The 14428-nt window shown below is 38.0% G+C and overlaps 1 protein-coding gene across 2 annotated transcripts in view; it reads right to left on the bottom strand.

Annotated features, from left to right (window-relative positions):
* LOC127034208 (transcription initiation factor TFIID subunit 4-like) overlaps positions 1-14428 on the bottom strand; it is a 208924-nt gene that overhangs the window by 124338 nt on the left and 70158 nt on the right. For both annotated transcript variants that reach the window (XM_050922813.1, XM_050922814.1), the window contains exons 11-12: positions 6423-6553; positions 4143-4268 (exon numbers count right to left, since the gene is read on the bottom strand). In XM_050922813.1, the coding sequence (XP_050778770.1) occupies positions 4143-4268; positions 6423-6553 (257 nt within the window). The remainder of the gene's footprint in view (positions 1-4142; positions 4269-6422; positions 6554-14428) is intronic.

Here is a 14428-nt window from a genome sequence, read left to right as displayed (position 1 = left end):
TGAGAATGCGACACAGCAAAAGAATATGAACTTCAAAAAGCAAAACAGAATGAAAAACAAAACACAGAAAATGAGGGGCTTAAATAAAATGTCCCATTTACACTGGAATTCATGAAAAGTTGTAAAGCTTTTAGCATCAGGAAACATTTCAGGTCCAGAATGATTTCTTTGGTGTTTTAAGAATTTAAAAATTAGTTCAGCGGATCAATGACTAAAGTATTTGAATGAGTCAATTCTTCTTTTCAGCCCATTTAAAAAAAAATTAACTTAAACTAATTTCTTAAATTGGTAGAAGCTCTTTCTGAAGGCCCATCTTCATTTGTAAGAACTAGTGGAACAAAATTAGGAACATCAAGTCTTTAAAAAGGGTGCTGATTTCCCCCATTTTGTCCCTCTTGTGGATATTGTATACGTAACTAAACTGTATAAATACAAGAGGCAACAAAGATGATTAGGAAGATTAAAATTGTAAGAAGAAAGGGTAAATAATAAGCCTATTTGTAAATTACATTATAATCACTGCAGTTAGAGACATAAAAGACTAATTAGGTCATCTAGTGTATCCTCTCATCCAATCCAACTCAGGGCTGTTCCCTAGAAACAACTTTGAAGTATCTTATGCTGAGCGTATCAAAATCAGCAATCTTTATAGTATATATTACAGATAGGCTCATAAAATACAGGCATCAGGCTTCAAGATAAACTTTAAAAAGTTTGTGTTATGTTATGCAGTTGTGTTTGTGAATATAAGAATAAGAATGGCCATGCTGGGTCAGACCAATGGTCCATCTAGCCCACTATCCTGTCTTCTGACAGTGGCCAATGCCAGGTGCTTCCACGGGAATGAACAGAACAGGCAGCCATCAAGTGATCCATCACCTGTCATCCAGTACCAGCTTCTGGCAAATAGAGGCTAGGGACACTCAAATTATGGTGTTGCATCCCTCTCCATCTGAATCCCAGAAGAACTGTGAAATCACAACGATCAGAACTGCAGGTATTTAGAAATTACTGCACCAACATTTCTACATATGTTGGCACAGATTCTACACCCATGTGGTATTGCTTCAGAATTACATTGATGCAAATGAGCAGAATTTAGCCAATTAATGAAACAAAATATCTTGAAAATTGAGAATTAAAAGTAAAAATCCACCACTGGCTCACTGCACTATGTTTAAATACTGCAGATATAGGCTGGAATTTTAAAACAACATAATGGAGTTAGGCACCTGTTGAAATTCAGTGGGAGTCGAGCACCTAATTCCCTTACACTTCTTGGAAAATCTTATCCATAGTCATCTAGATCCAGAGGCTTCATTGCAATAGAAGCTTGAGCTTGGGAAAAGTTGAACACTCACAACTCCCACTGACATCAGTGGGAATTGCAGTGCTTGGAACTGCTCCAGATCAGGGCAGGAATGATTTTAGAGATTACAATAACTATAATAAATCAGGATAAACCAGTGCATTGAGAGTGAATTAATCACCTGAGTTTTCATTTTTTAAAATTTTAAACTGGATACCTGCTTGAACATAACTTGTTTATGTGAACAACATACAATGTACTATTACTGTCAGTTTACAAAACTCTAAATGAAAAGTTGTTTAAATGGAAAATGTCTTTATGTATACTAGTAGTATTAGAGCTGGTCTCAAGTTTCAGTACCGATCAGCCAATTTACCCCAATGGGGAAAATTTTCCAGCAGAATGTATTACATTGGGCTTATGACAGCACAAATGGCAACAAAGGTTCTTGGGGATCCATAAAAGCAGCAAAGAATTCTGTGGCACCTTATAGACTAACAGACGTTTTGGAGCATGAGCTTTCGTGGGTGAATACCCACTCTGTCAGATGCATGTAGTGGAAATTTCCAGGGGCAGGTATATATATGCAAGCAGGCTAGAGATAACGAGGTTAGTTCAATCAGGGAGGATGGGGCCCTGTTCTAGCAGCTGAGGTGTGAAAACCAAGGGAGGAGAAACTGGTTTTGTAGTTGGCAAGCCATTCACAGTCTTTGTTTAATCCTGAGCTGATGGTGCCAAATTTGCAGATGAACTGAAGCTCAGCAGTTTCTCTTTGAAGTCTGGTCCTGAAGTTTTTTTGCTGCAGGATGGCCACCTTAAGGTCTGCTATAGTGTGGCCAGAGAGGTTGAAGTGTTCTCCTACAGGTTTTTGTATATTGCCATTCCTAATATCTGATTTGTGTCCGTTTATCCTTTTCCGTAGAGACTGTCCAGTTTGGCCGATGTACATAGCAGAGGGGCATTGCTGGCATATGATGGTGTATATTACATTGGTGGACGTGCAGGTGAATGAATATTTTTATGGCTGACCTGGAACAACGCTTCCTCAGCTCTCGTCCTCTCATGCCCCTTCTCTACCTACGCTACATTGATGACATCTTCATTATCTGGACCCATGGGAAGGAGACTGGAAAAATTCCACCATGATTTCAACAGCTTCCACCCCACCATCAACCTCACCTGGACCAATCTACATGGGAGGTCCACTTCCTAGACACTCGGTGCAAATAAGTGATGGTCACATTAACACCACCCTATACTGAAAACCTACGGACCGCTATGCCTACCTTCATGCCTCCAGCTTCCATCCCGAGCACATCACATGATCCATTGTCTACAGCCAAGCACTGAGGTACAACCGCATCTGCTCTAACCCCTCAGACAGAGACCAACGCCTACAAAATCTCCACCAAGCATTCTCAAAACTACAATACCCGCATGAGGAAATAAGGAAACAGATCAACAGAGCCAGACGTGTACCCAGAAGCCTCCTACTGCAAGACAAACCCAAGAAAGAAACCAACAGGACTCCACTGGCCATCACATACAGTCCCAGCTAAAACCCCTCCAACGCATCATCAGGGATCTACAACCCGTCCTGGACAATGATCCCACACTTTCACAGACCTTGGGTGGCAGGCCAGTCCTCACCCACAGACAACCTGCCAACCTGAAGCATATTCTCACCAGTAATTGCACACTGCACCCTAGTAACTTTAGCTCAGGAACCAATCCATGCAACAAACCTCAATGCCAACTCTGCCCACATATCTACACCAGCGACACCATCACAGGACCTAACCAGATCAGCCACACCATCACCGGTTCATTCACCTTCACGTCCACCAATGTAATATACGCCATCATATGCCAGCAATGCCCCTCTGCTATGTACATCAGTCAAACTGGACAGTCGCTACAGAAAAGGATAAATGGACACAAATCAGATATTAGGAATGGCAATATACAAAAACCTGTAGGAGAACACTTCAACCTCCCTGGCCACACTATAGCAGATCTTAAGGTAGTCATCCTGCAGCAGAATAAACTTCAGGACCAGACTTCAAAGAGAAACTGCTGAGCTTCAGTTCATCTGCAAATTTGACACCATCAGCTCAGGATTAAACAAAGACTGTGAATGGCTTGCCAACTACAGAACCAGTTTCTCCCCCCTTGGTTTTCACACCTCAACTGCTAGAACAGGGCCTCATCCTCCCTGATTGAACTAACCTCGTTATCTCTAGCCTGCTTGCATATATATACCTGCCCCTGGAAATTTCCACTACATGCATCTGACGAAGTGGGTATTCACCCACGAAAGCTCATGCTCCAAAACGTCTGTTAGTCTATAAGGTGCCACAGAATTCTTCGCTGCTTTTACAGATCCAGACTAACACGGCTACCCCTCTGATACTTGGGGATCCATGTGGACTAATGCGCGCTGGTGAAAAGCTACTGCATGTGCACTTGCACAGGGGGAAGTAACATGGGACAGAGCACTGAGAAGGGCAGCTGAGCTTGATTACGCACTGTGGCTTTGTGAAGAGAGTCACACTGGCAGTTACCCTGAAAGTCTGGTGTAAAAGTTACAGCTTAGTGTAAATACAGCCCAGGGCAAGGTTGGAGGCAGCTGTGAATCTCCTTCCTCTGGTCCCCAATGGGCTCAGCTAACACTGGTACATCTAGAAGTCACTTATTCAACCTCTCCTACATCATCCTGGATGAACTTGGCCAATGTATATATACTTTTTTGTTACACTGTACTAGCTTTTGATACATAAATGCCACTATTTATGTAAATATTTGTTTTTTAAAAAGGAAATAAAACAGGTACCTTGGCTGCCTTTAACAAAATTTCCCTCTCTTGTTCATCTTTTCTTTGCTTTTCTAAACGCTCCAACTGTTCAAAAAACTTCAGCTGTGATCGAACATCTGTAGCCTGTTCATACCATTCATCATCCTGGGAAATAAGAAACAAGTCATCTTAACAAAGCTATAAATCCATGCAGGCTTTTAAACTACTATCCCTTAGAATCTTCCCTAAGTGTTAACAAACAAGATGTATATGGTGCACGAATTTATTACAAAAAGAGAATGAAACCAACAGACTTATTTGTTATATTGTAGCTACACAAGTAATTGATAAAATTATTTAATTAACATAACATTTTAAATACTAAATATATGGACTGATTAATCAATGTCAGAGGTATCACACACTTAAATAAATCAAAACAATGGATTAACTGACTGAAAAAATGTGGCGTTTAATTTTATGATTAAACAGTAGACAATTAAACCTAGATATAAACTGCAGGTCCTATATTTATAGTTAACTGGAATATAGTTACAGAAATTGTCAAAATACGTAGAACTTCAAAAAACATTTAGAGCTTAAAACACAAGTTAAAACAGATCTATATTAAAAATAAAATGGACAAAAGTAAGGCAAAAAGACTATGAACATAACGTCAGCATTCAACAAACAATTATTTATGATACTGGCTGCACGGGAGCATGTCAGACATTTTTATGGAGAATGAGGGAGTTATCTATTATTTTTTATGAACATCACATTGCACTTCTGTTTATCTGCTTGATACTATCCTGTTTTACTGCCGGGAGTTAAAGTAAAGGAAGTTGATGGGAGGAAACAAATAGGAAGCAAAACTATCGCTGTCAGCGAAAGAAACTATTGGGAAGCTATTAATTGGGGAATAATTTCTTGCCTATGCTAGCAAGGTTTATCCTTCCTGGGCCCAAGCCTGGGATCAAAGGGGATACTAAACTACTAATTTTCCTGACCTAGGGAAGAGAAAAAGGTGGGAATAACTGAGCAGCAGTGACCGGAGATGAGTCTCTAAGAGACTCACACAGAGGATGTGGCAGGGTGTCTGGGCCTCTATGTACCTTTGGATGAATAAACAAGATGTTTAATTTCAGTCACTTTAATCAGCCACTGGTCACGGACTCCTAGAAGATGAGGTCTTGCAGATGCTAATTAAGTACAATTGGACCTGTCGCATTTACATAGTTGGGATGCAGCCCCTCGGCTTCCCCGAGAGCCAGTCCAAGTGTGGTGACATCTTGGAGGTGAAGAAAGACAAGCCAGTCACCTGACGGTCCACCTAAAACAGTCTAAGAGGGGTCCAAATTGCCACTTGCCCTGTGATCATGACCTCTTCAATGTGCTTTGATACTAGTTTAACAGGCATAAAAATATCTTTAGTATTTAAGGTTAAGGAATAAAAACTTGGTTTGCTTGTTAAAGAGTTTCTGTTTATTACTGGTGGTCAGAAACTAGCTCGCAGTCTCTTCCTAGAGCTCCCATAGTGTTAGATACCCAAATTATGTCACTTTTCTGTAAAATTACAATCACGCAACAGGCTCAAAGGACAATTTTAACTTGAAATGTTATTTTCAAAGAAAATGTCATTGATTATTCAGTGTTGAACCTCTGAATTTTGAGACTGCTGTCTAAGAAAAATATGTGGCATTTCCCTCCATTATGAATGAAACTTGATATGCACTATAAAACAGTTAAAGCTGATTTAAAATGATCATTTTTCATTTCAATTTCAGCCCAATATGCAAGATCTCATCTTTGTAGTCTCTGATGTATTCATTACTTGGATCAATGTTCCTTTCAGCTAATTCTGTTTGTAACAGTACATACTAATTTTTCTCACAGCCAAGAAGTAGAATTATAAGCTCTTTTAAAAGCAGGTTTACACATAAGAAAAGCAATTTCAATCCAAGATGTGGTTACCATGGTTCAGAGAGATCCATGAGGCAATGAGAAACAGCTATTTCAACCATGACCCACAGTTAGGAACAGTTTAACTGCCATCCCACAAGAGGTTTTAGTATCGTTAACTGAAATAATCAGACTACAGGGATTTAAGGCAACATTCCATGGACAAGTTCTATCATAGAGAAAGGCACCTACCAACCCTCATTAATTAATCATGGATAAATTCTGACCAAACCATGCCACGAACAGAGCAGATATTCCACCTATAGTCTGCTCAGAAAGGAAAGAATAGATTTATTACTGAAATACCTCAAATCATATAATTGGACAGCATTCAGTACCATGTCCTTACATACTTACTTTGTGCGATTCCATTCGGTGCTGTGTTACCATTGTTACTTTTTCTATCATGGTTCTCAGTCGGTTTTGTGTTGCATGGGAAATAAAGGTAACCACCTCAGTGGGCACATCTGTAATTCCTATTTTTTTAGCTGAAGCAGAAAAAAAATGAAATTAACCTCCCCAAAACACCCCCTAACATTTCTTAGCACCATGACACAACAGCAATTACAAACACAGTACCTGAAATATCTCAAAAATGTCTCTCTTTAGTAAAATTCCCTGAAAGGATTGCTATTCAGAGTACAGAAGGGAATGTAATGTATACAGTTTTACGGTAGTGAAAAAATAAAGTACAATAGTCCTGAGAAGAAATTACAGAATATTCCGGAATGGACTATAAGTAAAGGAACATTTTTTGAGAAAACCTTATTGGACTAGCATTAGACATACACAATAAATGGTTAGATATACATATCTTTCACTAGAGACACAAGCTGGGTGAGGCAATATATTTTATTGGACCCACCTCTGTTGGTGAGAGAAACAAGCTTTTGAGATACACAGAGCTCTTCTTCAGAGCTATCTCTGTCACCAATAGAAGTTGGTTCAATAAAAGATATTAACTCACCCATTTTGTCTCTCTAATATCCTGTGACCAACACAGTTATAACACCACTGCATATATATTGCACTTTCAGTTATTCATCAATTTATAAGATGACCATTTGAAAAAAAGTTCGGTTAAAAATATTTTTTGCTAATAAAAAAATTGGTTAAGAGCAAATTCTGAAGATATCAATCTTTTTTGCTTTTTCTCAAGTTGTGTGTAATGGGAGGTTAATTATGCTTAGTCTATAAACTTAAACACAGTTATACAAAAATGTGAACATATGGAGCTTAGTATTAAAAAATCCTACAAGTGCATTTATACTCATGCACTTTACACCACTCTAGCAATGTAAAGTGGCTTAAATTGGGAGTAAATTATATTAATGCACTACAGAAGCTCTTTTCAGATGAACTGCATTTCTTTGCAGGTTTGGGTCCTACAGAAAGATATAATAGGTTCTGTTTTAAATAACTGACCTTAATGGCTGTTTCAGACATGTAATGAAATTTAAAAAAAAACATGCTTAACCATTGTTAAGATGAACCAACAAAAGTTAGGAAATTCAGTGTTGAGGCTGACATGTTCTTTAAAAATCCGCCTGATTACAAGTTCTCAGTTGTGCCTATTGTACCCAAGGAAAGATCTGTGCCAGTGTTTTAAACCTATTTGCCTTTTGTCCATTTGTACCACAACAGTGACATTTAATCATAATTTTTAAATGTGGGTTTCATTTTTGTTAAATAACATAGTGCTTGAAGATTATTCATCCATCTTTCTTCACACATTCATGATCTCTTGAAAAGATTTGTGATTGCATTTTTAAATGCTTGTTTATTATGTAAATGATAGTTTTAAACAGGTTTTTCTTTTAAAAGGCTGGAAAATATTTATGAAGTTCACTGCAGTTTATATCAGTAACTTTCTATAATATACACACACTGGGCCAAATTCAACTCTTAGTTCTGCTGGATAAATAAGAAATAATTTCTTTATTTTCAACTGATTTCATCTGGATTAACCTCAGTGTAAATGTGGTCAGAATATGGCCCAATGCATATTATGTATTATAACTGCATATTTACTACACATGCTACCTGTCAAAAAAAAAAATTCCTTACAATGTATTTGTCCAATATCAGAACATGAAACTTCAACTGCAGTTGGATAATCTAAAAACTATAACTGTAAACTAACTAACTAAAGTTTTGAAATTATTTTAGCATTTGACATTTTGTGCCAAGATTATACTAAGAGCAAGTACTTTACAGTCAAGTTACTAAAAATCCATTGCAAGCCTTTGGCTGAGGGGTTGCTGGACCCATAAAAAAAGATCTCTTTGGTTCTTGTCAATCTGTGGTGCTTGCATGTCCTGACTAATCCCTTTCCTGGCCCATGAGCTTATGAAAATAGGGGAACTGACAGTGAAAGTAGTGATAAATGTTATCTTTAGTAATGCAGATAGTATTATTGAATTTGAAAGTGTACCTAAACTTCATATCTTCTTCACTGTAATTTTATAGATTAAATATAATTAATAATCATGCATTATGGAAATTTTGCCTTGAGAAAGCAAAGGCAAGGCAGATTATAGATGAAATCTCCTGAATTTCCAGATGTACAGAGGAATTAAATTTTTCTTAACCAATAAAAGCAGCAACATTAATGGCACTTAAGAATTCCTCAATTTATTCAAATAATTAAAAATGCTGGAAATGCATTTCTAGCCACATATTGCAAGCCTAAATTCTGATCCTGCAAACATTTATGGACAGTTAGTCCCAAAGGAAATTATGTGAGTAAGTGTTCATAGGACTGGGGCCTTACATCCTATTCTGCTCAATGGGACTCCCTTTGTAGAATCAGGAAAAAGATTCCCAGTGAAATCAATGGCCATTTTGTGCATGGATTGGTGGCTTTGCCCCACTAATAACATATAAAGATCTAAAGATTACATGAGGTTTATACCCAGTTCTAGTATTTTTATTGTGATTAAACTGAACAACTTTTTTTTTAATTGAAAGTATGAATGTGTGCTTATATATAAGATGTTACATGGAAAAGTTCACACCCTGAAAGCATTTCCTGAATTGTAATTAGAAAGATAAATTTCATTTAAAAAGATGGGGACAAGTGAATAAAAACCGGAGAGATTTAAAAACAAACTTTTTTTGTGAAGTGTTCATATTTTTTCAGCCAAACTCAACGGCAGTAAACCATCACATCTAAAAAATGAAGAGGAATCAGTGAACAGTAGTTTTATATTGATATATACTTCTGTTATTTTAATGATGTGATTTAAAATGAACTGGCAGTCTTCAGCATCACCCTTGGCTTTATGTCAGCAATGGGTTTGGTTTAGTCAATCACTGACATTACTGAAACAGTGAGCTGCCATTCACCAGCAGGGGGCACTGCAGTGATTGCTTTCTTTAGGCTATAGCACAATAGAAAGTCAGTTGATTAAAAATGCATATTTCAAACAAATCTGTCATGATATAAGACTTACAACAACCATCTTCTAACTGAATGGTTTGTCATTTTTTCTATATCCACCACTATATAGCATTCTCTGCTATACAAAATTATTCATATATCAAAAATGCTGAAGTAATACAGCCCAAAGTGAAAACTGTTTATGAACTCTGTTCCTAGATACAGCTATTGTAACTGAATTTATACTAAGCCATATGAAAAAGATTGTTTCCTGCAGCCTTTTCTTTCTCTATCTTTTCTTCAAGTTTTTGTACTGCAGTGTCTCTTTAAATCTACATTTTATTACATCACTACAGTACATCATTCTCACACTTCCCAGAGCTGAATTCACTATGTCAACACATTTCTGATATTAATTTTTTTTAAAGACACTTTGAAGTCCTCTCAAGATCAGCTTAGGCTGACAATGGTTTCACACTGTAGGCGTAACCATAAGGAAGTTAGCAATATGTTTGTATGTTTTGAATTCATCTTTGCTGTGACACTAAATTTAAAAAAATTCTCTTGGACCTTCATTTGTTCTCTGATATATATGTGGAGCTAAAATTACTGAGAGCTGTACATGTAACTGAAAGCAGAATTGGGCCATTTGAGTGTGCTGATGCAACCCTTATTCATGCAAATAAAGGCTATGTCTACATTAGAGACCTTGCAGAAGCATAGCTGTACCGATGCAGCTGTGCTGCTGTAATATCTCTTATGCAGCTGCTCTATGCCAATGGGAGAGAGCTCTCCAATGACATAATTAAACCATCCTCAATGAGCGGTGGTAGCTATGTCTGCAGGAGAGGCTCTCCTGCTGACATAGTGCTGTGAATGCTACCGCTTATGCTGGTGAAAGTTATGTTGCTCAGGGCGTGGTTTTTTCACGCCCCCGAGTGACATAAGTTTTGCCGACATAAGTGGTAGTGTAGACATGGCCTTTGTCCTTGACGCCAATGGAAGTACCCATGTATGTAACTATTTGGGTGAGGAAGATTTGACAGATCAAACCCTTACTGAGCATATACCTTATGCAAACATACCTAAAACTGTCAGTCAATAAAAAAATAAACCTAGACACAACTGTAAGGATCTAGTAGAGGGATTCCATGAGAAAAAAATTCTGTTAGACAACATAGGTGTTGTTTTTTGTTTTTTGGGTTTTTTTTTCTTTTTGAGAAACAATGTCATAGCAAAAAAGAATAGGAGCTTGTGGCATCTTAGAGACTAACACATTTATTGTAGCATAAGCTTTGTCCTTGAATTTCAGGATTAGTCAAATCACAGTTCCCATTTTCCAGGGCTCTAATTACAGAAATGTGACTATCTTGCTCTGTGGCATTGTGGTCATTTTCATTCTAGCAAAAAAAAAATTAGGCACTTTTTTCTACTCATATAGCTCTTGGTTAAATTTTTCATTATAAGAAAAAAAAATAGAAATGCAGTATAGGCTTTCCATAAACTGAATTCAACAGCACCAAACAAAGAGCAAGAAAAAGACTAGAGAAAAGGTCATTTAAAAATAATTACAAATCAGCTTGTCACCACATAACCATTGTGATGTCACAAAATCTCTCTTCCCACTCTAGGTCCTTTTAGCAAAGAAACACAAAGTGGGGCAGAATGGTTGAAGTCCTGATGGGATTATAAACCAAAAGCAATGACTATACCAGTGCTGTAAGGCTACATAAAGACTCTGGCTTCTTGAGTAAAAATGGAAGAGCTGAATGATTGCAAATATACTTCTCAATAAATTGTACAATCTTATACAACACTAGGCAAAGAATAACCTGGTAATTATGAACTTCATATAAACAGTTATGCATACAGTTCCTTCCAATCCCTTCTCAACATTCACTTCTGCTGTAATGCCTCTAAAGAAATCAGTCAAGTAATGGGTAGGCTGAGGGGCAGATGGAGGTAACAGACTCATTTTATTTATAATTTTTTAAAATGCAAATGTATATATGTGTAAACATGCATGTATTTGATTATACGTATCTCTCTCCTGCACCATCCTTCATATATGTCTTATCTTACTTAGACTGTAAGCTCTTTTGGACTCAGAACACACTTCTGCACATGTTTAGAGACTAACCTTGACTGTGGTACCTTGTCACTACTGCAATGTAAATATTAAAAAGTACTCACATCTTAAACTGGACATGTGCAAAGAGAGAGGGAATTCATATTAGAAAAAGCGTTAATCCTTTTGTTTATGAATGGATTTTCTCTTCTTTTTGTTGAAAAAGCTATCATTTTCTTTTATTCAGAAATGGAATATCCAGCCATATAGATTAAAAAAAGTTTAGGAACAAAGTGACTTTCCCTAAATACTGGTAGCCCTAATATTTTGGAACTTCTTACATACAGCTTGTAGCTTTGTGACCAAAAGACTGCACATATGGTAGTGGTGGATGCAGAATACACACAGTTAAAAATTCTAACAACTTTAAAAGATTGATCTGTAATTTCAACAAGTATTTCATTACAAGCTGCTTTGTTTTTACATTTGCTAAAACATACGGTGAATTTAAAAGCTAACGTATTTCTAGGTCTTTACAATAACCTTACCAGTGGAATCCTGAAATTTCCCTAGACCTGCTGTGAAGATGTAGAGTGGGGGAGTATCACCAAGGATATCAGTGGAGACTGAGCTGGAGCAAAGTAATGCTCCAAGTTACAACCTTGGCAGATATCCCACTTGGATATGAGTTTCTCATATTTTTCTTACAAGGTTTAGTGATAGTCAAAATCACGTTCCTCATCCATGTCTTCTTAGCCAAACCTCCACTGCACCAGATCTGTACATGAGGCATTAAATAACTGGTGATCAACTGCCTCAAAAGTGTTATTTCATGTAGCAAGAAACAGAGTCTCCTTTCTCTTAGAGCAGCCAATAAATGCTAACACTAAATTCCAAGGGCTGTCACACTCATATACAAAAGAGTGAGAAGATTTTCACTTTTAGCAGGTACATATTCTGTATAATGAGGTAAAACCAGTGGTGTAAGTATGGTGGTATGTTCTGGTAAACCGCACCAGTAAGATATTTATTGCCCATATGCCATACTGGAAAGACACAGGAGGAGCCCTCCCCACGCCCTTCCGCACAGCTGAATCTCGAGTCCTCCTGTCTAGGGTCTGTATAGCAGAAGTCTCCAACACAGCATGAGAACAGAGTTCTCTCCTCCCCCGCTCCAGTAACATGGGATGGATGTGGGGAAGGGACGGGGAGAGAGTGGCGGTCCCGGGCTGGGGGCTTGGAGGAGTCACGTGGGGGGGTGATGTGGGGAGGTCACACGTGCCTTTCCTTTGTGTACATCTCATGAGTGCAGTGTACGAGCAGGAAATGATTTCTACTTGCACCACTGGTAAAACTACCTGGTGTTAGCCCATGGCTATATATTCAAAATGTGTTAAGATAAAACTATGGTTCAACCAACATTCACTCAAAACTCTAAGATGTAGCAACACATGCACTGCAAGTACAAAAATTAGAATAGATTTTGTAAAAAATAAAATATAACGTAACCTCAGTTTTTATATAAAAGAGTTTATATTTATGTTAGTTATGTATGATAGGCCTCGACAACCTCAGATTCAACATACAGCAATATTATCCTGGCATATAAGTCACTAAAACCTGAGATGTACTGTTTTTACAAATGGAAGTGTCTCAGAATTTTTACTGACAAATTTCAGGTCATGAGTAATGAGAATTTTAAAGGTTACCACTGTCTGCTTAGTTATACTGTAATTCATAAGGTGTTAGAGTTTTGTTTATGATCCAGTTTTAACTATTTTGTTGACCAAACTACAAGCAGAAAGCTTCAAAAAACTTGTATTTTCTACTATTTAAAAATGCAGAAAAGAGCTGCTATATTAATCTTGGCAGACAAGGTTTTAAAGATTCAAAAGCTATTTTAATAATTTATACTTTAAGAGGATTGACAGGACTGAGGTGCAAGAGAAAAATGTTTTTATTTGCAAAACATCAGGTCTGACCTTGGTTACTGATGTGATAAACTATTGAAAATTGGTAGTGTCTTTGCATATTTAAGTTACAAAACAGACAATCTTAGAAGAACAAGTTAAAAACAATTTAGAATATCAAAATGCGTTTAGGACTAGGCTTTGTCCGGACCTTGCATAGGTGGTCTAGGAAAGAGTACAATTACTCCTCCTCTATTTCACCCCTTGCAAAGGTCAGAAACAACTGCAGAGAGCACTCTGCCAGCACCACTGCAGTGCTAACCATTCAAAATGTACTAGTAGTTCAACTCCTTTCATAGAATTCCCTCTTCCTCTTGCTCTCCTCTTAGACTTTACAGTATTAGAAAGAGAGAAAGTCCCCCAGAATATATTGTATGGTTGTATTATATTAAGCTCAACGGTCCATCCAACAGCATACAGCCAGTTCCCAAACACTGTTGTGCACCTAGATAAGTAGAGAAAACTGGTTTGGAGAGCAGGGACTATGGCATGAATTAGGGAAAGACCAGATTGTTAACATAAGGCGTTCTTAATCTGTCCCACCACCTTGTAATTAGATCAGATACTCTTAGGGTGACCAGATGAGAGACGTGAAATATCAGGATGGGGGGGGGGGGGGCGGGAAGGGGTGCCAGCAGAGCAACAAAAGAAAAAACAAACAAAAAACCCACAAACACCAAGAGCCAGTTGCGGAGGAGAAAACAAAAACGAGAGCCACCGGAGCATACGAAAAAATGGTAGGGGCTGAGCACCCACCGGCATCTCCATGCCCCGCCCCCCCACACCAGCTCACCTTCACTCTGCCTCCATCTTCCCTGAGCTGGTTGCCACGTCCTGCTTCTCCCCCCTACCTCCAGCGCTTGTGCGGCCATGCAGCTGATTAGCGTAAGCCAGGGAGGGAGGGGTGAGAAGGAGGAATGCAGCGTGCTTGGGGAAGAGGCAG

The sequence above is a fragment of the Gopherus flavomarginatus genome, chromosome 14 (assembly GCF_025201925.1).
Source record: "Gopherus flavomarginatus isolate rGopFla2 chromosome 14, rGopFla2.mat.asm, whole genome shotgun sequence".
In the NCBI taxonomy this organism is placed as follows: domain Eukaryota; kingdom Metazoa; phylum Chordata; order Testudines; family Testudinidae; genus Gopherus; species Gopherus flavomarginatus.
The sequence above is the reverse complement of the archived record's forward strand: the minus strand, read 5'-3'. Positions and strand labels throughout refer to the sequence as shown.